The 20,612-nt window shown below is 40.7% G+C and overlaps 4 protein-coding genes across 5 annotated transcripts; 1 reads left to right on the top strand and 3 right to left on the bottom strand.

The window, feature by feature from the left end:
- Positions 1 to 62: 62 nt before the first annotated feature.
- On the bottom strand, positions 63 to 952 carry LOC132999667 (retinoid-binding protein 7-like). Its single transcript, XM_061069406.1, has 4 exons — positions 880 to 952; positions 485 to 663; positions 237 to 338; positions 63 to 153 (listed from the first exon to the last, which is right to left on the bottom strand). Exons 1-4 carry the CDS (start codon positions 950 to 952, stop codon positions 100 to 102), a joined length of 408 nt encoding a protein of 135 aa, XP_060925389.1. The 3' UTR covers positions 63 to 99.
- Positions 953 to 3,535: 2,583 nt separating this feature from the next.
- LOC132999666 (retinoid-binding protein 7-like) lies at positions 3,536 to 4,626 on the bottom strand. The gene is made up of 4 exons (XM_061069405.1): positions 4,486 to 4,626; positions 4,100 to 4,278; positions 3,852 to 3,953; positions 3,536 to 3,768 (listed from the first exon to the last, which is right to left on the bottom strand). Exons 1-4 carry the CDS (start codon positions 4,556 to 4,558, stop codon positions 3,715 to 3,717), a joined length of 408 nt encoding a protein of 135 aa, XP_060925388.1. The 5' UTR covers positions 4,559 to 4,626; the 3' UTR covers positions 3,536 to 3,714.
- A 317-nt stretch (positions 4,627 to 4,943) lies between these two features.
- Positions 4,944 to 6,728, top strand: LOC132999665 (uncharacterized). The gene is made up of 6 exons (XM_061069404.1): positions 4,944 to 5,049; positions 5,157 to 5,219; positions 5,333 to 5,412; positions 5,501 to 5,631; positions 5,733 to 5,799; positions 5,886 to 6,728. The coding sequence occupies exons 1-6, from the start codon at positions 4,976 to 4,978 to the stop codon at positions 5,987 to 5,989; spliced, it is 519 nt and encodes a 172-aa protein (XP_060925387.1). The 5' UTR covers positions 4,944 to 4,975; the 3' UTR covers positions 5,990 to 6,728.
- On the bottom strand, positions 6,126 to 15,027 carry h6pd (hexose-6-phosphate dehydrogenase (glucose 1-dehydrogenase)). Of its 2 annotated transcripts, none has more exons than XM_061069401.1 (5): positions 15,005 to 15,027; positions 10,241 to 10,897; positions 10,030 to 10,147; positions 9,664 to 9,933; positions 6,126 to 9,519 (listed from the first exon to the last, which is right to left on the bottom strand). In XM_061069401.1, exons 2-5 carry the CDS (start codon positions 10,871 to 10,873, stop codon positions 8,171 to 8,173), a joined length of 2,370 nt encoding a protein of 789 aa, XP_060925384.1. In that variant the 5' UTR covers positions 10,874 to 10,897; positions 15,005 to 15,027; the 3' UTR covers positions 6,126 to 8,170. The 2 variants fall into 2 exon arrangements, with proteins under 2 accessions (XP_060925384.1, XP_060925383.1); XM_061069400.1 differs by lacking the exon at positions 15,005 to 15,027 and adding an exon at positions 12,036 to 12,157.
- Positions 15,028 to 20,612: the final 5,585 nt, after the last annotated feature.

Raw genomic sequence — 20,612 nt, 5'->3', positions numbered from 1 at the left:
ACTTCTTCCACAACAGACAGAACAACTAAATGATTCACTTTGATGTGAATTAAATTCTCTGTAGCATGAAATGGTTTCATCAATCATAAGAACAATAAATCACGCAGCCCTTTTATAAATTTGCTTGCAGACTTGGTCCTCGCAGGTGATTTCCTGAGAAGAGAAAACACATTGAAGTTACTATAAAGTATCTGGGCTGTGCTGAGTCACCACCAGGATGAGAAGCTGGGTCGTACCAAGTGAAGCTCGTCTCCCTCAATCCAGTGTTTCAACCCTCTGTTCTTCTTTTTTCCTTTCTGAACACACACCAGCTTCTCATTGTCCCAGGTCACCACAGTCTGGTGGAAAATGGAAAACAGAGAACTACAGGTAAATATGTTACTGCTTCAGAAATCAGTTTTGGATATTAATCTTTCCTGCTTTTAGCATGTCATACATGGGCAAATTTTATGGTGACAATATTACAGTAAACTAATGGTTTTACCTGACACGTCCGGTTGTCCATTCCCGTCGTCACCTCTTGGAACTCCTCCCCGACTTTGAACGAGATCTCCAAATTTCTAAAAGTACTGAACGTTTTGATTATGAAACAATCTCCATCTTGCTTAATCACCCTCTGCGGCTTCAACATCAAGACAATTTTGCGTGTTACAAAATCAATGCCTGCACGTAAAAGATAAAAAGAACATTCACTGCACATAAAAAGAAGTCTCTAGGTCATTGATCAAAACAAATGCATGTTAATAAATCAATATTTCCAAATCCATTCAACATTGATAATTAAGATTTCTTAATCAGACAAACTTTTCATTAAACTATAAACATAACTTAATATTTAAATTAACACTGTCACATATTAAAAGAAGCACCGACACCTACCAAGTGAGACCATGTATCCTTCAATGTTAACGTTACTGACGAGGTCCCACGTCCCACTGTAGTCGGCAGGCATCTTGCTGGATGTTGTGGTGACTCTCTGGAGGAAGCAACAGGCTCCAGTGTGAGGAGGGAGCAGATTTTAAACCCTTGGGTCGTTGGGTGGGATGTTTCATTGTGTGTCAATGTGGGGCAGAGGCAGTGGTGTATAAAGTACTTGAAAGCCATACTTGAGTAAAAGTACAGATATCTTACTTGAAAGTGACTCTGGTTAAAGTAAAAGTAACCCGTCAGAAAATGACTTGAGTAAAAGTCAGAGTTGCTCATATTAAATGGAGCGAAGCCAGCGAGCTAGTTCTGGCAGGCAACTCGAGCTGCGCTGCTTCAATCACGTGACATACATCATGTGGCATACTTCACTTGCCACAACCAGCCACAGCACTCATCCACTTCATTAGGCGGTCTATTTAAGCAAAGGGAAATCCCATCACTCTCTCTGATTCCTAACTGCTACGCAGTACTGTAGACTACTGCCTCAGCCCCTCCTCCACCCCAGCATCCACCTGTAGGCTTCAACTGGGGGGTTACAGTATTAGCTCTTCACTCCCATCAATCCTGTGTTATCATATGGGGAGTGATTAAGTTGGAGCCTAGACGCCAAACACAAACCTGTTCTACTGTGAACAATAAATAAATATCTTAATAAATAAGATAAATAATCGAACGTGAGTTGTCTGACTAAAATGTACTTAAGTATCAAAAGTATCTGGTGTTGAAATGTACTTAAGTATCAAAAGTAAAAGTACAAGTACCAAAATTAAAAATGCTAAGTGCTTTTTATAGTAGGCCTATACAGACACAAAACAACCCAAAATTGTTCAGTTCAGGATTTATTTCAACTGACTGAAAAATTATAACAACACTATATATATAATGTATAACTTTACAAATTTTGAACCCGAGATGCTGAGGTTAAAATAGTTTTGGACAAATGCATCTGAACTTCTAGAGACAACAAAGAATCAACACAACAGAATAAACAAGTGCCTCTTGATTCTACCTAAGAACACTAATAGACCTGCCACTAACAGACCAAATGAACCTTTTGTGTCTATTAGCTGTATTGTGTAACTGCCTGGATATTGACCTGCCTGTATACCTGCCCGCCAGCTTGTCCACACATCTACATGTAAGCCTGTTTTATTTATCATTAGACTATCTTCACTGAATGGGCCTGCATTTGTGTTTGCGTTTGTTTCCAGCAGGGTGACAATACACCTGTAGGGTATCTTGCCTGTAGGGACGGCAAAGTGAAGACACAACCCTGCTTGAGGTTGTACACATTAGCCAGTTTGTACAATACATATATAAAGACTCAACAGCTTCTAAGTTGTGTTGAGTCAGCACAAAGGGCGACTAAGGATTGGAATTGGCAATATATAGATATATAATATCTTTGCAAAAATTATATTGGCATTATAGTGAGGAGAAAACTGAACCTGATTACCCAGGGTTCCATTTGGCGAGGTCCATTAAAAAACCTGAATTGTGTGCGTGAATATGCAGTAGTCCACGACACAGTGTTTGTTTTTGGTTGTGTTGGCTGAAAGTTGTTTTTGCGTTTGCTTATATAATTGGTTGTGTTGTGTGTTTTTCCCATCTCGACTTGTTTTAAATCTGTTTGTTTTGTTAACGTCGACTTGTAAGACTAAGTAGACACGGCCAACCAATGATAGTCTTTTTGCCAACAGTTTTTGTTTAAACCAAGTACTTCCAATATTTTCTTTAAGAAAAGTTAAGCACTTGCTGCTTCGAGCTATGTACTTATGTGCAGATGGTGACACGAAGCAGGAAAGGGAAAACGAATGTGAATCGAAAAGGAATAACTTCAAAAAATCATGTAAAGTCACCTAATAACATTAATAAAAACAATAATTAAAACCAGAATTGCTCAACCCTGGAAAGTACCAACTATAAAACACAATTTCTAACATTTCTAGGACTGCAATGCAGCACTGGGCGGGCCCGAGCACATGTATTTTGAAGCGTTGCATGCGTTTTGTAAAAGTAAAAAGTCGTCAGGAAAATAAATACTCAAGTAAAGTACAGATATGTGAAAAATCTACTTAAGTACAGTAACAAAGTATTTCTACTTTGTTACTTCCCACCACTGCTCAGGAGTCAGTGGTGGAAAGTACATTTACTCCATTAGTGAACTCAACAATCTGCAGTTGTGATACTTTCAGTACGTCCTTCAATCTGATTCCACTTTACCGTATACTTTCACTCAGATGAGCTGATATTCATGAGGTGTCGTAGAACAAGTTTCCCACTGGAACGTCGGAACAACTTTAAGAGTAGACAAACATTTGTTATTTGAAATTTTTCCTCTCACTTTGTAAAACACAGAGGCTTAAACATTACATACAAGAGACATATGATGTGTTTAGGGTAATATTATCCAGCTTTGCACTACCTTGAGATAGTACAAATCATTTTAGATAAATACAAAAAAATCATGTTAAATAGGATGAGCTTCAAATATGATCCATTGTATTTAAGTCGACAGTCAAACAGTATGCAAAATCACACAAGGGTATTTTATTATGCAGAATTTTACTTCAATAACATTAAGTACATCAATACTTTTGTCATTTTACTTAAGTAGGATTTAAATGCAGTACTTTACACTGTTCAATTGGTAGTTTTTCTAAAATATGAGATTCAGATACTTCTTCCACAACAGACAGAACAACTAAATGATTTGGATTAGCCAATTTAATGTGAATTCAATTCTCTGTAGCAGGAAATGGTTTCACCAATCATAAGAACAATAAATCACGGAGCCCTTTTATAAATTTGCTTGCAGACTTGGTCCTCGCAGGTGATTTCCTGAGAAGAGAAAACACATTAAAGTTACTATAAAGTATCTGGGCTGTGCTGAGTCACCACCAGGATGAGAAGCTGGGTCGTACCAAGTGAAGCTCGTCTCCCTCAATCCAGTGTTTCCACCCTCTGTTCTTCTTTTTTCCTTTCTGAACACACACCAGCTTCTCATTGTCCCAGGTCACCACAGTCTGGTGGAAAATGGAAAACAGAGAACTACAGGTAAATATGTTACTGCTTCAGAAATCAGTTTTGGATATTAATCTTTCCTGCTTTTAGCATGTCATACATGGGCAAATTTTATGGTGACAATATTACAGTAAACTAATGGTTTTACCTGACACGTCCGGTTGTCCATTCCCGTCGTCACCTCTTGGAACTCCTCCCCGACTTTGAACGAGGTCTCATAATTTCTAAAAGTACTGAATGTCTTGATTATGAAACAATCTCCATCTTGCTTAATCACCTTCTGGGGCTTCAACATCGAGGCAATTTTGCGTGTTGCAAAATCAATGCCTGCACGTAAAAGATAAAAACAAAATTCACTGCACATAAAAAAAAGTCTCTAGGTCATTGATCAAAAGAAATGCATGTTAATAAATCAATATTTCCCATTCCATGCAACATTGATAATTAAGCTTTAAAACACATAAAAACAAGGATTTCCCTATTGTCACATTTAAATTTAAACTCTCACATATTAAAAGAAGCACAGACACCTACCAAGTGACACCATGTATCCCTCAAAATTCACGTTACTGACGAGGTCCCACGTCCCACTGTAGTCCGCAGGCATCTTGCTGGATGTTGTGGTGACTCTCTGGAAGAGGCAACAGGCTCCAGTGTGAGGAGGGAGCAGATTTTAAACCCTTGGGTGGGATGTTTCATTGTGTGTCAATGTGGGGCAGAGGTGATGTATTGCAGGCTTTCACATTTGCACATAATATGAGGAAACTATTTTGTTCCTGTAAGGACGAAAGCCTCCATACAGGATGTTATTCTTTAATCACATTAAAACACTGCATCCTTGATACTGTGTAGGTGCTGTGTTCTGTTTTTTTGAGTATACAATGTGGAGCAAATGACTCTGTGCTTGTGCCGCGTGAAATCAACTCCTTCCTCCTGCTCATGTATGCAGAGCTGCTTCAGCTGAACACGTCCGGTCGTCAGGAATAGAGTTACAGCACACGTCCGCCTGCGTGTCCTAACATCCATGTTTCTCTACATGCTAGTCTTCATGGCTTATCATGGCAGCAGATGGATACCAAGGAGTAAGAGGTTAAGATTGTAAGTGGTTAGAGGTATTTCAAATGCTAAAATAATGCTATTATATTGCTCATTTCAAGATGTTTTATTGTTTTAATCCTGTTGTTTTGTTCATGTTCTATTTGCAGTCAAATACTGAATGCAGGGTTCACCGCTATTGTTCTGGCTCCTCAGCTCTACGTCTTGGCGAGGTGACTGAGACAGAGGTGATGGCATCAGGCCATGGAGATCGCAGGTCATCTGCACAAGAGGAAGCAAGGCTTTAAAACTGACGCTCCCGTCCTCTGCTTCTGTTTTTAAAAAGGCCCAAATCCTCCCGATACTGCAGGCAGCCTCTGCTGAACAACCTGTCGGCCTCCGTCGCCTTGTCCTTCATAACTTCAGGTAAACCTCCACACCAGATCAGGTTTTAAAACACATCATTTGACATCAAGACAAAATACAAAAAGTGAGTTGTACGGCCTTTTCATAGGGTTCTCAGTGATCTTCACGTTGTTGGACCCGGTTCCTCAGAGCTTGTGGGCGTCCTATCATGTGTTTGGGCTGCTCTCATGTGGACAAGGACTGTGCACTGTCATCCTGACTCTGACAGCCACAGCATGTGTAAGAAAACGACCTTAACATTAATGCTCATTGGGTCTGCAGAAAAAAATCCATTTAAAGAGACGAGTTATACATGTGTGTGTGTGTGTGTGTATTCACAGGCCAAGACGACCCCAGAGCTGTACTACACGTCTCTTATTCTGACGGTGGCCTCTCTTTTCAGCACAGGTGAATCCAGTACTCGTACTGTGTGGTGTTACTCACACATGGACTCTTCAGTTCAAAGTAATAACACCGGCTTGTGTCTTGTTCAGGTTTTTTCACAGTGAGAGGAGCTCGCTGGCTGAGGGACAAGCAGCCCGTGACGGACCTGGGAACAAACAGTGAGCGACAACCCGGTCCAGCTGTTACACGTTGACATCCGACACTGCACTTATAAAAATTTCATGGGGTTTCCATGCCAACAGAACTGGTAACTTTAAACCATGTGAACAAAAACTAAAAAAGCAAAAGGGACTTAATTTCACCTGAGAAAAGTATCAGGGAAGCAGATGTCTTGACTATCAGAGAGGTTTTGCTTTTATTTGTTGATGGTGTAACTGTTCATAGGAAACAAATAAATACACGATCTACACAGCAGATTCAGTTTATAATTCTAAATACATAATTGCACATACAAAAATACAGATTTGAATATATTTATACAGCACCAATAGTAACATTTATCCCAATGGGAAAAGTGTAGCTACATTAAACAGAATATAGAAAGGAAAATAAAAGGAAATTGTTTATATTGATGAAACTAACAGGTTGTAATATATGATAAAATGCAGATGTTGTATCAAAACATGACCCATGTTATCTGAGCGGTCTTATCCAAAAGGAAACTTGGAAAATAGCTCTGGTGACAACAAACCTCTGTATAAAAATAAACTGGAAAATCCCACCTGTGCACTTTGTACTTAGTAGTTTCACCGGCTACGTTCTATTGTTCATACACTGCAACTGATCTCTGTCAGAATCAATGTTACAGTTCAGATCTTATGTATTGATCACAAATCAATGTATGATTTAAACAACTGGGATATGATAAAGAAAATGAAAAAGACAAAACAAACAAAATCTTTGTTGGAAATAAACTTGTTCCTGTGGGTCAATAGGCTCCACTTGTATACTGTAATATACTGTACATCTCACTTAATTGTTGGTCTATGAATCAAACACTATAGAGAAGTCCTCCACACTTGGGTGTATAAATTAACCTTAAAAGAAAACCAAATAATTCTTCACGCTCTACTTTATAAGTACAACTAATTATTTAGTTCATTTCTAAAAAGTGTTGATTTTTTTATACTTATAAGACTTAATGGTGTGCAATAACTGTTTGGATTTATAGATTTAATCAAATCTGAAATAAACATCCTCTTGTTTCGGCTCACGCATCTAGAAAAAGCACCTTGACATGTCTCAGTGGAATGTGAATATGCACCATAGATTTTGAATTACCTGAAATATTTTAAATCCTTTTATTTTCAAAATTATTTTTTTGTTACACAAACAAAATATTTATTCAACTGTCACATTTTCATTTTATTCAACTCATCACTGCCACCTCAAGTATATGCAATATACAATCAAAAGTAAAGATCACACAGTGAACTGCATTTATGTAAACATTCAGAAATTCACCTGAGATCTGATACAATTCAGACAGTTATGATAATTCTGCACATTTTGTACAGGTTTTCACTCACCTCACACTTGATTAGCCTCACAAAAACCATAAACAGTCCGCATGATGATCCCTTCACACAGTCACACACAGAAGAATATTCAAACAAAGTTTAACTTTGAATAATGAAAGGACCGTACCTGCTCTGTGTGACTCATTACCAAATAATAACATGTACTTCACATTACTGCCTTTTCCTTCCAACACAAGAGACTTAAGGTGCTGACAGAGTCAAGCTGGCCCAACACACAACTGCCATGAGCAAGGTCCTGAAGATATGAGGGCCATCAATGAGGACATTTTTTGAACTTTCTTTAACATCGTGTTATAGGGTTTTTTTGACATTTTCACGGATGCATAGTATTATAGTTTAAGATTTGGTATCCGATAGATTATTCACACATGTATAGATGGGTGCAATTGTTCATACTACATTATTTGGACATGTAGTAAGTTTTGCATGGGTTTAAATATACCTAATAGGGAATAGTAATTCAGAACTGGATGGGATTTCCGAACGTTAACTTGAACTGCTCATCTCAGTTCTCCATCTGTATTTTGGTATTTTACTTTCTTGCTGGTCAATCCATGAGCAGGAAAACAGTTTCACTTTTAATGTGATGAAACACAAATGTAATCTTGTCCAGCGTACATGTTTCCCAACAAGAAACCCCCCCCAGTTATCTTGATTTAATATCATGTCAGGAAATCAATCAGAAAAACACTGACATTAAAGAAATGCAGCAGTAATGATCCGTTTGTTATTTGTAATTAACAAACTAAGACATGTACTGGTCCTCACGCGCTCTTCACTCCAAACCAGATGCTGAATTAAAGCAGCTGTGTGATTGAAAATTAGGGTAACGATCACTGTCCTAAAAGTGCATCATAGTCAATGTACCACACCAGTCGGCCATTAGCAGGCTTCACCCCCGTGACGGGCCATTTTACTGGGTTGTCCTTCACTCGGCTCAGCTGAGTGACCAGCTCATGTTTGCCTTTACCCATTACTAACATAGCAACTGTGCGTGCCCGGTTGATGGCGCTGAACGTGAGGCTCATACGCTGGTGAGGTTTGACAGGGCTCTCAGTGAGGACCACCAGACTCTCCCCGTATTCCTCCACTTTAGTCCCAGGGAACAGAGAAGCAGTGTGGCCGTCGTAGCCGGCTCCCAACAGCACAAAGTGGAAGCTGGAGCCGTTCACCAGATTGTTGATGTCTTTCTCGTACACCTGTGCTCCTCTGTCCTCTTCCACACACAGACGGTGGTTGAGCTGCACTGGCATGGGGTGGACGTTGAAGTACGGGATCCTAACGTGCTGCAGCAGGAGGTTGTACATCGTGTAGAAGTTTGACTCCAGCTCAGTCTGCGGCACGCAGCGCTCGTCCACCATCCAAACGTGGGTGTCCCTCCAGGGGAAGGAGAAGTGGTGCAGGACCAACCTGTGGAACAGAGCGATGGGTGAGGACCCGCCAGACAGGGCGAGATGGAAAACGCCGCCCTCACGCACCGCTGCCTCTGCCGCTTCCTGCACATCTGCAGCCAGCCGCTCCACCAGCTCCTCGGCCCAGGCGGACACCATGTCGGAACTGCGGAATTTGCCTTGAATGACTTGGAAACCGTTTGGTGCCATGCCACCCATCTGATCAGGGCTGATGATCACCACCTCGCTTTTGTAGCGAATGTCCTTCCCTGTCAGACAGAAGTCCAACAGGTCCTCATTGTCTGCACCGCCAGGGTAGATGCGGGGGAAAGAGCTGGATAAGCTCGTGAGCAGCGGTGTCCACAAGTCCCAGGATGCCAGCAGGTTTACAACACTAATGAAACTATTCTTCTGGCCAGCAAAGATGTGAGAGATCAGCTCTTCATACGCTTCCCTCTGCTCTGTTGGTGTTTGCACGTAGTAGTCTGAAACGGGCAAACCTAAAACACTGGCGTCGCTGTGCTCTGTCACTTCCTTCCACTCACCCGCCATTAAAGCCGGCTTGAATAAATTCTTACTCACAAGAATGGCCGGATATTGAAGGCTGCCATGACCCAGGTGGAAAACGATCTGTTTGGGTTTGCAGTGAACGCTGTTGTGGTTCTGAACGCAGAAGATGTCGTTCTTGAAAAGTATACGAGCGTAACTCACCCGCTCATCCAACATCTTCCCTGAGATTAAAAGAACTGGAACACCCTCATACTGGGTCTCATCGATGTGGGCCAACACAGCTGCAATACACAAACATAATTATTACCAGAGCTATATTTGTTGTACAGTGAATTTTGATTACATAATAAATACATTTTAAGCATGTTACTAGTTGTATTAGTGGTATGGATGTAACCTTTAAGACAAAAGTACTAAGTTCTTACCCGCAAATGTTGGTGTGACACTGATGTGATGGTTTGTTTTATTCAGCTCCTTCTGAACCTCTGACTTGTACGCTTGGTATTGGCCAATCACAGCCTGATTCTTTCCTAAGGGCAGCAGTGAACTGAGGATCCGCAGCTTGTTTTCAACGATTTCCTCACTGGAGGTCAGATTTCGGGGAAGCCTCATGGTCAACAGCATCATGACTTCGGTAAGGTGGTTCTGTATCACGTCTCTGATCACACCATACTGGTCGTAGAAGGGAATGCGACCTCAAGGAGAAAATGGCAAAGTTAGGACGTGAACACATGACTTTTAGGAATCCTGGCTACTTTTTCCTTGTACGAGTTTAATGCAGTTTTATTCACCTCTAGCATCCAGGGTCTCTTTCATCACAATCTCCACTCTCTCAATGTGGTGCTTGTTCCAGATGGGATCCAGAAACTTCTTGTTCTGTATTCTGAATGGAAGTATCTTTGCAATCACCTTCATAAAAAAGCAGGAAAACACAGCATGGGGTCAAACATCTCGATTCCAGATTGTCAGATGAGAGGCACACACTGTGGAGGATGTCCTTACCTGCTTCCCCAGGTAATGGTCGATTCTGTACATCTCCTCTTCTCTCAAGGAAGTCCCGAGATGAGACGCTAGCACCTGAGCACTCGTAGAGTCGTGTCCGAAAGGTTTCTCCAGCACCACCCTCAGCCATGCTCCGCTGGTCGGTCTGCAGCTGTTGTTGATTTTATCTGCAATGTCTGCGTATGCAAAAGCCGGCACTGAGAGGTAGAAGAGCCTCCCGGCCTCCGTGATTCCCTCCTCCTGAAGCCGCTTCTCAATGTGCTTGGCCAGATCCTGGTATTGCTCAAGGGTTCTCAGCTGCCGATACTGTGCGAGTCGAAGGAACTGCTCCTTCAGAAGAGCGCAGCGCTCCTCGGCTACACCCTTCGAGCACGACACCGACTTCAGGATCTCGAAGAGGAGCGGATTGGCTTTGTCGGCAGGTGACTGTCCTCCGCCGTAGAAGGAGAAGGTGTTACCACTACTGACCTGCTTTACATAGAGCTGGAAGAAGCCGTTCCACAGGTACTTCTTTGCCAGGTCACCGGTGGCTCCCACCATCACCACGGAGACATGGCCGGGTCTCTTTGGCTCCTCCCCATGTCCTCCCGCAGCACACAGAGTGACCAGGAGCAGGAGCACAGTCACAAACATGGTCTGGTCTCAACTGTCCACCTCCTGTATGAAAACAATTATTTTAAAGAAATTAACTTCCAGGCTGGCAATTCATTTCTCAATTTCTTGTTCAATATAGAACACAAGAATGTATAATTTGATAGAACCACATCTGTTGCAAAAGAACTGAAAAAGTATTTTATTTTGATAGTGCAAATATGGATCTCAGCAAATGCATCTCTTTCTCCATGGACGTGTGATGACATCAAGGTTTGAGGGCTCCCAAAACTGACTAATGATGTTAATATTAAATAACTAGTCAAAAAATAGAAATAATATCTACGTTAAGTTAACTTCTAATTTTCAGCATCAAAACCAGTTTATATGTGAAATGATGCAAATGTGGAGTTGACCTGTGTGTATTCAACCTAATGTACTGTAACTAACTTACAAAACACAAAGCTGCTCTGAGCATATATTTACTTCTAATTATTCTCACAGCAGGGGGTTAACAAGTGTCAGTTTGAAAAAAAAACAAAGTTTTACTTTAAAATGACAAAAGCAACACATTTTGACAAATAAGAGGCTAGAACCTACATTTTGTGCTTAAAAAAAGGAAAACATTTCACCAATATCATAATGATTAACTAGAATGGTACTCAGGCGGCCAACAGCCCCTGGAATCTAATCGAGAGGATTTTTTTCATCAAGATCCCTGTATAATGTCTTTCGAAATTTACAAAGTATGTTTTTCACAAAGTTAGTTAAAAAATCCTGGATCTGCACCCAAATTTTTGTGTAATCATCCTAACTATAAAAAAAAACTAAAGCAGATGAAAACATAACCTCCTTGATGGAGGAAATAGTAACTAGTATTCTGTTGCTCGAATAATTGAAAACTTTCTGCTTAAAATCTTTGTGGTAAAATCAATTTCAACATAAAAGTTCCTGAAAAGGGATAAATTACAAGTGAGAAAGGAATGCAGTCGCACTCATAGTCTGAAACCTATATAAAACAATATATAAATATCTTCCAGAGTTTTCCTTTGACAGACAAGATTGAAATCTCGAAAGTTTATACAGCATAAAACAACTAAAGATAAAAGTTAAATTCAAACATTCAAGAGCCGAGACATGCGTGATGTTATCACTAGGAATGTGAGCAGTCGTCAATATAAACTTAAAATACACTGGAACCTACCCAGTATCTCCACAGAAACAGATAAGCGATGGATAACTCAGCACAAGTCTGTGTCCCAGGTCGCCTCAGAGCCGAGATGTGGTGCAGTGAAAATGTCATGAGTGTAGTGATGACTCCATCGTGGTGGAGCAGGCGTGTGCACTTTGCACTGTGCTCGGGGGGGGGGCGTCGAGCTTCCCGTACACAAACTCTGCAGTTGACGGTAGTGCTGGGAAAGTGTGAGCAACTTATGTTTGATTTTCTAAAAGGACCGAAAATCACTAGTGTAGCAAGACTGGGAAGCTACAGAAGATATTAGCGAGTCAATACTTTCACATATAATGAGTCCTTTTTCTTTGGTATCATGACTAACAAAATATGTGTGCAGCTTTACTTACTTTACTTCATCATCATTTATAAGATAGGGCTCATTTTATGACTCAGTGCAACATCTGGAATCCCCTGTATTCCACAATAATGTTTACACAGTGCATATGCAAACAGCAAAGTCCACCTTATGTAGGTGAACTGCTTCAATACCAGCTTAATGTGAGCTACACTTTAAGGGTGACTGAGGTGAACATGTTTTTAATTTTTTTCCATCAAATGTTATGTAAGCTGCTTGAATAAAACTGCTTCTTTTCGAATTTTCTTTAAACGCGTGTACTCATGAATTCTAGGCAATTACACACTCCACATTCCTCCAGCTAGAATCAATGAAGTGGCACACTATCTTTAAAGACACTATCTTCATTCAGATTCTTCTGACATTACTTTGTTTTCTTGCTTCCAACACATGATTCCCCCTCAGTCACAAGCTGTTTTCATTTTAGCATAGAAAATCTGCCCCTTGCCTCATGTTCACGCTGCAAATCGTCTCGTACATCCTTCAAATTTGGCTTGAATGGTGAACAACAAAAATTGGAATTGTGAGAATTCACAGCCCGTCACAAATTCCTCTCAAGTAACAACTAAACTGCCTGTTATTAGATTTTTTGGTTATTCCAGATGCCAACTCCGAGACCCACAAACCAGAGCAAAGGGCTTACATGTAAACCGAGGACTTGTCTAATGACTGGGTGGTTGTGTTCACACGACAGAGATATGACGGCCCCCCCGTTTGCATCTTTGCGGTCCAATTGGTCACAGCCGAGGGGTCCGAGGTGAGGAACATACGAGCGATTCACTCGCTATCATCAGAAACTGACGAGTCCATTCAGCTCTACTGCACCGTGACCAATGATCAAGTCATTAGCCCTGAGTTCACAGTACATGCTTCTCAATGATATGCCCCCTCCTCACTTAGGGTGACAAACTGGAGACGCCAGGATGATCAATCTTGTTGTGTATCATCAAAACACGTGCAGAGTGGGATCTTCATTAATATTTTGAAACATGTACAACAACAGACCCTTTTTTGGTTTGACTTATATATTAGGGCCCGAACACTAACAGGCACTGACAGACAGTGAGGCCCTATTGAAATGGCAAATGAATTGGCTTTTTGAGGGCTTTAACATTCTCAAATTCTTAGCAAAATCTGCAGAAAATTGGTGAAAAGTGGTGAAAATTACATATTCTGGAGGAATTTTCAATGGGCGTCGCAAAATGGCTCAACGGTGCCCCCCCCCCCCCACACACGCCATTAAAACACGATGTTCTGTATCGCGGTCATACATGGACCATGAATCCTTTGATGCTGAGTGGTAAACAAACAACTCCACGCCTGCAGTGACAGTGGTCAAAGATCAAAGGAATCTTGATGTCTTGCAAAGGTGAAGTCTCTCTCTCCCTCTGTCAGAATTGGGACATTTCCTCAAACTGTGTAAACATTGAGGTACGGCGAAGGTTCATCCTTCACCAAAGGAGACGATGTTGTCATAACTCCACTCTGCATTGTCCTATCACCACCAAACTTCTGTCTCACGATCAGAGTCCAAGCCTGAACAGCTCTGTGTGTCAATATTTCCTCAAGGCAAAACACATGTAACGCTTCAAAATGAATGTGCTCGGGCCCGCCCAGGGCTGCTTTGCAGTCCCAGAAATTTTAGAAATTGTATTTTATAGTTGAGTTAATTTGACTAAATTTTCTAATTTAATTTAACTAAATTTTCTAAAATTAAAATAACTCAAATATGTAATTCAATTTAACTCACTTTTTTTTTGCTTAGTTCAGTTCATGATGGTGTTTGCTGTAGCACAAAATGTTTGTTAGTGCAGGTACAGCGTGCGCTTGAGAGTGTTTGGTGCTACAGAGGCTTTGTTTAAAGCAGAAACATCCCCATCATTACTACAATTCTTGATGAAACTTGTTTAATATAATTCTGAAAATTCAGGCAAAACCTTCCAGTTTACTTTTGGTGATCAAATTAATGACACATTTTCCCCATCAACTAGCACAAGGAGTAAGGGTCATTATTGTTATGATTGGATTTTTTGTGTTTCTTCGCAAAGTGACTGTTACCACCACAGGAGGTTGAGTTTAACGTGATCTGCCTCTTCTGATTTGATCAGTGGATTTTAAACCTTAATGATGGTGTTGTTTATTATATCATTTGATGTCTTTGTAATGTAGTGGGTAGAAAGTACAGATATCTGCTGACTGATAGAAGTAGAGGAGTAACAGTAAAGAGAGTGTTTTCCCTCCACACGTGTTGTGCTACCTTCTGTTCCCCTGTGAGATGTGTGTGTGGCTCTCAGTCAGGAAACTGCCAGAGGGAAAGTTCAGGTCAGAACTGAACTAAAGTCTTCATTCAGCGAGTCAGCGCCACGATTCACCTGCTCGTGTCCAACTGTCAAACTTCACTTCCGCTACAAATACACACACACACAGACACACATACACACACACACGCAAATACACACTGCTCCTGAGTCATTGTGTTAACTATGTACTGTAATGTGATGTGATGTAACATCAACACAACATGAGACGACTGACCGGTGACTTATAGGAACCCAACGTGTGAAAGAGAGAATCGAACACGAACCTGCTCTGTAGTGAACGACGCTCTCCACCTCCTCCGCAGCTTCCTGCCACAGTCACGTGACAAGGTCCGGTTTCAGGATTATTTTCGCTTTGGTAAATTACTTTCATTTTCCCCTTGGTATTTTGTTTTAATATGTTTAAATAAATAATAGTTTATTTCGTATATTTTGTGTATTTGTAATTTCGGAATTTTTCAATAAAAGAAAAAGACACCCTAAAAAAATATGTTTTAAATCTTCGTTATTATTTGTATTTTTGTGTCAAAATAAATCAAGATATATTTTTTTACTTTTATTATGATAATATTATTATCAAATTGTTTTAATTTGTTATTTTCTCTTATAAGTTTATTAAATATATTTCTAAGTTTTTGTATTGTTTGCATATTAAGTGTGGGTGTCTGTTTGTATTCTATTAGTTTTGTGATTAATAAAAAAGTGACCACAAAAAGATGTGGATAATTGTTTTCCTTGGTAATTGTTTTTTAATTACATTTTCTACTTAGCAAATTATTCAATTTTATCCTTGTTTTTTATTATTATTATTTGCATATTTTGTGACTGTGTGTCTGTTTGGTACGGATGCCAAAAATTTGCCTCCTGTCTTTTTGTTTTTAAAAATAGACAAAATGCTGAGTGGGGCATTAGTATCAGTGATATTCATTTCAAACATCAAAAGAAAGACAAAAGCTACATTTTATAATTGTCAGCCTTGTATTTGAAAAGCAGCTTCCTCGACTTCCTGTTTATGGCTCTTTACAGATATTTAAACCTCAATCATGACCATACTGCCAGTTTCAGATATCTACAATTCGATCAGTGTTCTATAATAATTCTTAAACAGTATTGAAATTGTTTGATGCTGCTTTAACACAAAAGTAAATACAATAAAATTGATCACATACATTTAGCTCCACTGTACAGGTTCCAGAGATGTGTTTATGGCTCTAGGAAGTTGTCGTATGACTCAATCTTTTGTCTGAAGCTTTCATCAGCTGTATTCTAAGTGCCTGACTGTGGGCTACCACTTGGGGGCAGCTGTGGACTGCAGCATATCACTGCAACAAGGCTGCCCCCTGTAGGCGTCTGTGTGGTACAGCTGCTTTCTGCCAGTGTCAGATATTTTCCACACTGTTCCTCATGTCTATGTTAACTCCTGTTTGCTCTGCATAGCTCAGCTGTCTGGTGTCATCACCCTCTGAATCCAGGTCCACCTCAAACAAAGCAGGTGTCCTTTTGGCCAAATAATGATGTGATTGTTGTGGACCACACTGACAGTCGCCCCCCCCGGGTCCCCTGTTTCCTCTGCCCAGCAGCTGTGGTCTTTACAGTGCAGAGCTCCACTCAGCAGCTTCGCAGGCCCATCCAACATATGCACAGTTAGCAGCTGACGTTACACACATTTACCCTTCTGGAATACTTAAAGTCTTAGGACTTCCAATTATTAGTCCTTTATCGTTATCTGTCTCAGCTGGAACTTTTGTGTATTGTCTTGTTGTCCCCTCGGTAAATTATAAGCATTTAGTGGCATCAAATAAACCAACTCATCCTCTATAGCTGCTTTCAAGCTTTCAGCCAATTTCACAACAGTATTGGAATTATTTTATTCCCTTTTACAGCCACCTCCTGAAGAACAAACTTTCAAACTCAACAATTTTATCACACACACACACACACACACACACACACACACACACACACACACACACACACACACACACACACACACACACACACACACACACACACACGTTTGTACTTCTGTCTTAGTAAAAAAACTCATTGGCATTCCCCAGCCTCTTACCCTAACCCCAACCCCTAAATGGCTAACCCTAACCTAATTCCAACCCTAACACTAAAACCAAGTCTGAACCCCAACACAGCCAAAATGTCCTCACTCTCCAAAAATGTCCTCACTCTCTAGGGCCTATGCTTAGATGTAAGTACAGGAACAAACACACACAGGATACTCCATCCTGTTGACTGTTTACACTTCACAGTTGCCGGTCAACCTGGGAGGGCTCTGCAGTGTGATCACATGTATTACAGCTGTTTGTAAGGTATGGTGTGTGAGTCTGTATGTGTGCTCTTCTACTTAAAGACTTGGTTTTAGGGTTAGGTTTAGAATTGGGTTATGGTGAGGCATTTCATTTGGATGGTTCAGGTTAGGGCAAGTGGCTAGGGAATGCCTTATATCAATGAGTGTCCTCACTAAGATAGAAGTACAAATGTGTGTGTGTGTGTGTATTTGTCTGTGTGCGTGTGGGTGTGTGGCTGCTATAGAGAGAATGAGCCCATGCAGAGTGTGCTAGCCCAGCTGTCACTGCTGCGACTTCAGACATGAGAGAGCACAGGACACGAGCTGGAGGGCCACTGTGTGTGCTAAAGTGTGTGTGTGTGTGTGAGGAGTGTGTTGTCACTCCACACCCCCAGGCATTCTCCACAGCGCCTGGCTTCCTTCCTCCCCTTTGTTAAGCCGGGGGGGCAGACCTCGTCAAGCTGAGCACACAAACGCCTGCATATGAATGTGTGCTGTCATCTTTATTAGGCCTCTTCCCCAACAGCCATTACATTTAACACAGGTCTTTACTGAGGGACTTTTCACTTTCATGGCCTCAGCCCTCACTCGTACCTGCCAGACGAGAGGCATCACAGTGACCTCAGCGTGGGGTACATTTGAATACACAACTTTTTACATATTAATTGCATTAGATAAATGCCTTTTTGTTGCTCTAATTTGGTGGTCGGTTGCGATTGTCATTTGATATGTGACTTTAAAGGGGAAGGTAATAAGTGGTGGGTTTTGTATTTCAAAGGTGAGGCAATGCTGCCAAAGATCTCTCTGTCTTTACCTGCGGTGTTCATCCCTTTTTCTCTTTGATGTATGGCCTCAGTGCGGATGCAGGCAGCGATGACTGATCAGGGCGAAGCCTCAAATAGATTGAACCCGTGTGTGTGGGGATGAGTAATGCCCAGTGTTTTGAACCACATTCTCACATTTCATCTCTTCATAATACAGAGACCTGTTGCAGCGTGCCATCTGTATTGTGTCTGAACGCTGAGCTGCACACAACACATCCCACAAAGACAGGCACCCGCCCTACATTCCTGCTCAGAGAGGTGGTGGTTCTCAGAGGTGGCATTTAGAGCTTTTAAAATGAGGTGACAGCAGGACATGGAGGAAAAATGTACACGCCTCAATGTCCACACTACACAGCAAATTATATCTTAGTGTAGAATAAAGATGCTTCTCTAACATATTCCGTAGGTTAGATAAAAGGGTTGTGGTTTGCAGTTGGTGGTGTTAGTATCAGATCACACTTTAATTGATACTTTACAATGTGTGGTCTATGGGGTTTGATTTAGTTTTGATGTGAGACTTCATGTCCTCATTTTGACCTCGGTTTGCACAGATCCGTGACTTCACATCCTGGCGTCTGCTGTCGCTTATCAGTCCATGGTATCATAAATATTTGCAATTCATTAAAGTACAAATCACCTGACTTTGTCCTCAGTCTCACACAGGGGTGTGACAGTTGAGCAGACATACCTCATGTTTTAATCATCATATGGGATTTCTTTGTTTTTCTGTAAATTACAGCTTCTATCTTGTGTGATCTTCTGTATGTGATCAGATGAGTTCGAGCATCAAACACCGTAGGATGGATTATCTCTCAGTGACTCCAAATCCAGTTGGATTATCTGGCTTAAATCACTAGACTGCTTTTCTACTTCTTCTTTTATTTTAACAGAGATCATTACAGAAAAGCAAAGTCCCTGCAACAACTACTGCTCTTTCACTGGAGCTCGACTTTTTAAATACTGCAATAACACATGTTATATATATCGAGACAAATGGGACATTTTAACATTTTATAACACCAAATATCAGGTAGAAGCATTAATCTACAAAAGTTAATATTTAACATACAGGAACATGGGCAGTAATTTAGCTAACTACCAAACAAACTAACTAACTGTTTTAATTACCAATTTGAATTAGTTAAATTTACATTTGATGCTACTTTATACTTAAACACCTTTATAATTATTAATTCTACTCAGCAGCTACAATTTCTTGTTTCATCTTAAGATTTTCCAAACAAAACATTTGATTAATTTCCAAAATATTACTCAATGTCATTACAGATTAAATAACTGGAAAATAGGGAGTTATCTACAAATTTAAGTACCGCTTAAGCTTACATATTAATGAATCAAGTCAATAATATATTGCAATAACGAGCACTGGCTGTTCTGTTTAAAGACAACTTTTACCTTAAGTGCATTTTGTGTGATAGTGACAGATAGTGTGATGTAAAGCTCTTCATGCATTAATGATGATTTCACTCCAGTCATCAGAATGTAAACACAACGGCGTGAATCCATCAATCCTTAACAAGGGCTGTGGGGGCCCACACTGTGAGAGTGCTGGAAAACAGTGGGTGCATTTTATTTTGGCGGTGCACAAAAAACTCCCCCACACTTTCAAAAGTGGTGCACCTCTGTGTTTGCTGATACCACGAGAAGTGTGAGGAGAGAAGGGGTGTGAGGGCAGCAGGGTCTGAATGACATGGCGTGGCTGCTTCTGCTTCTGTTCACTGACCCAAACAATTGCGGTCCGGCCCCCATGTGTGAAGCACTTTTGTGTTGTCACTGCCCTCTGAAGCCCCAGGACCAGAGGGAGGGTGGGATGTTTGGTCACCTGGAGTGGGGTGAGCTCTGTGAGGCCGTGATCCACACTGCGGCACGACACATGCTCTGTGAGGTGGATGAAAAACAAGCCTGTATTGTAATGAAAGCATTTGCATACTTGTGCGTTAGAGAGGGTGTTAACCTTTGACACTGTCGAGAACAGTGTGACAACAGAAACCACTTCTCGGAGTCTTAAGCTGAAACGCGGTTGAAAATAAAACCTGAGCATACCTCAGTGTGAACCAAAACCTACAAGCACTGGAGAGAAAGGGCTGTTTGAGTGGTTAAGGTGGAAGTCTCCTTAAAGTGGAAGCTAACACTCAGAACCAAGTGTTCAATTCAAATACACATGTAACTGCATCTTAAGGGATGGTGCTGGGAACTTGTGAGATCCAGACCCAGATCATGATTTGTTATGTCTGGAAAAAAGATAAAAAAAGAAAATGTGGTTACTTTAAAGTACAATTTGAACAATGAACAAATATTTGTGGAAGCTCAAAGAACATTTTTCTCAATAAGGGATTGGAATTCAAATGTGACATCTGTCATTATTTAGAGAAAATTCCCCTTGAGTTTAACAGCAAATACCAAAAAAGTAACACAAAGGAAAGCGTATGAGAGTAGAAGGTTCTCATGTAGGTTTAATCTTTAACTGTAGCATATAATTTGATTTAGAAGATGTTTTAGCTTCTGAAAGGTGAAAGTATCCCATTAGAGTGCCACTGATTATGTTAAACTACAATTTGTGTTTGTCAGCAATCGAGGTAATTGTCATCCAAAGGTCAGAAAGTCATAACTCAACCCACACTTAACTTGTTAATCTATTTTTTTGACCAACAACACTCATTCTGTCTGTTGTATGATTAATGTCCGTGTATGGTAACGTTGGACAAGACAATCGCCGCCTCTTCACTT

The sequence above is a fragment of the Limanda limanda genome, chromosome 4 (assembly GCF_963576545.1).
Source record: "Limanda limanda chromosome 4, fLimLim1.1, whole genome shotgun sequence".
In the NCBI taxonomy this organism is placed as follows: Eukaryota; Metazoa; Chordata; class Actinopteri; order Pleuronectiformes; family Pleuronectidae; genus Limanda; species Limanda limanda.
This window is presented reverse-complemented; position numbering and strand designations above follow the sequence as displayed.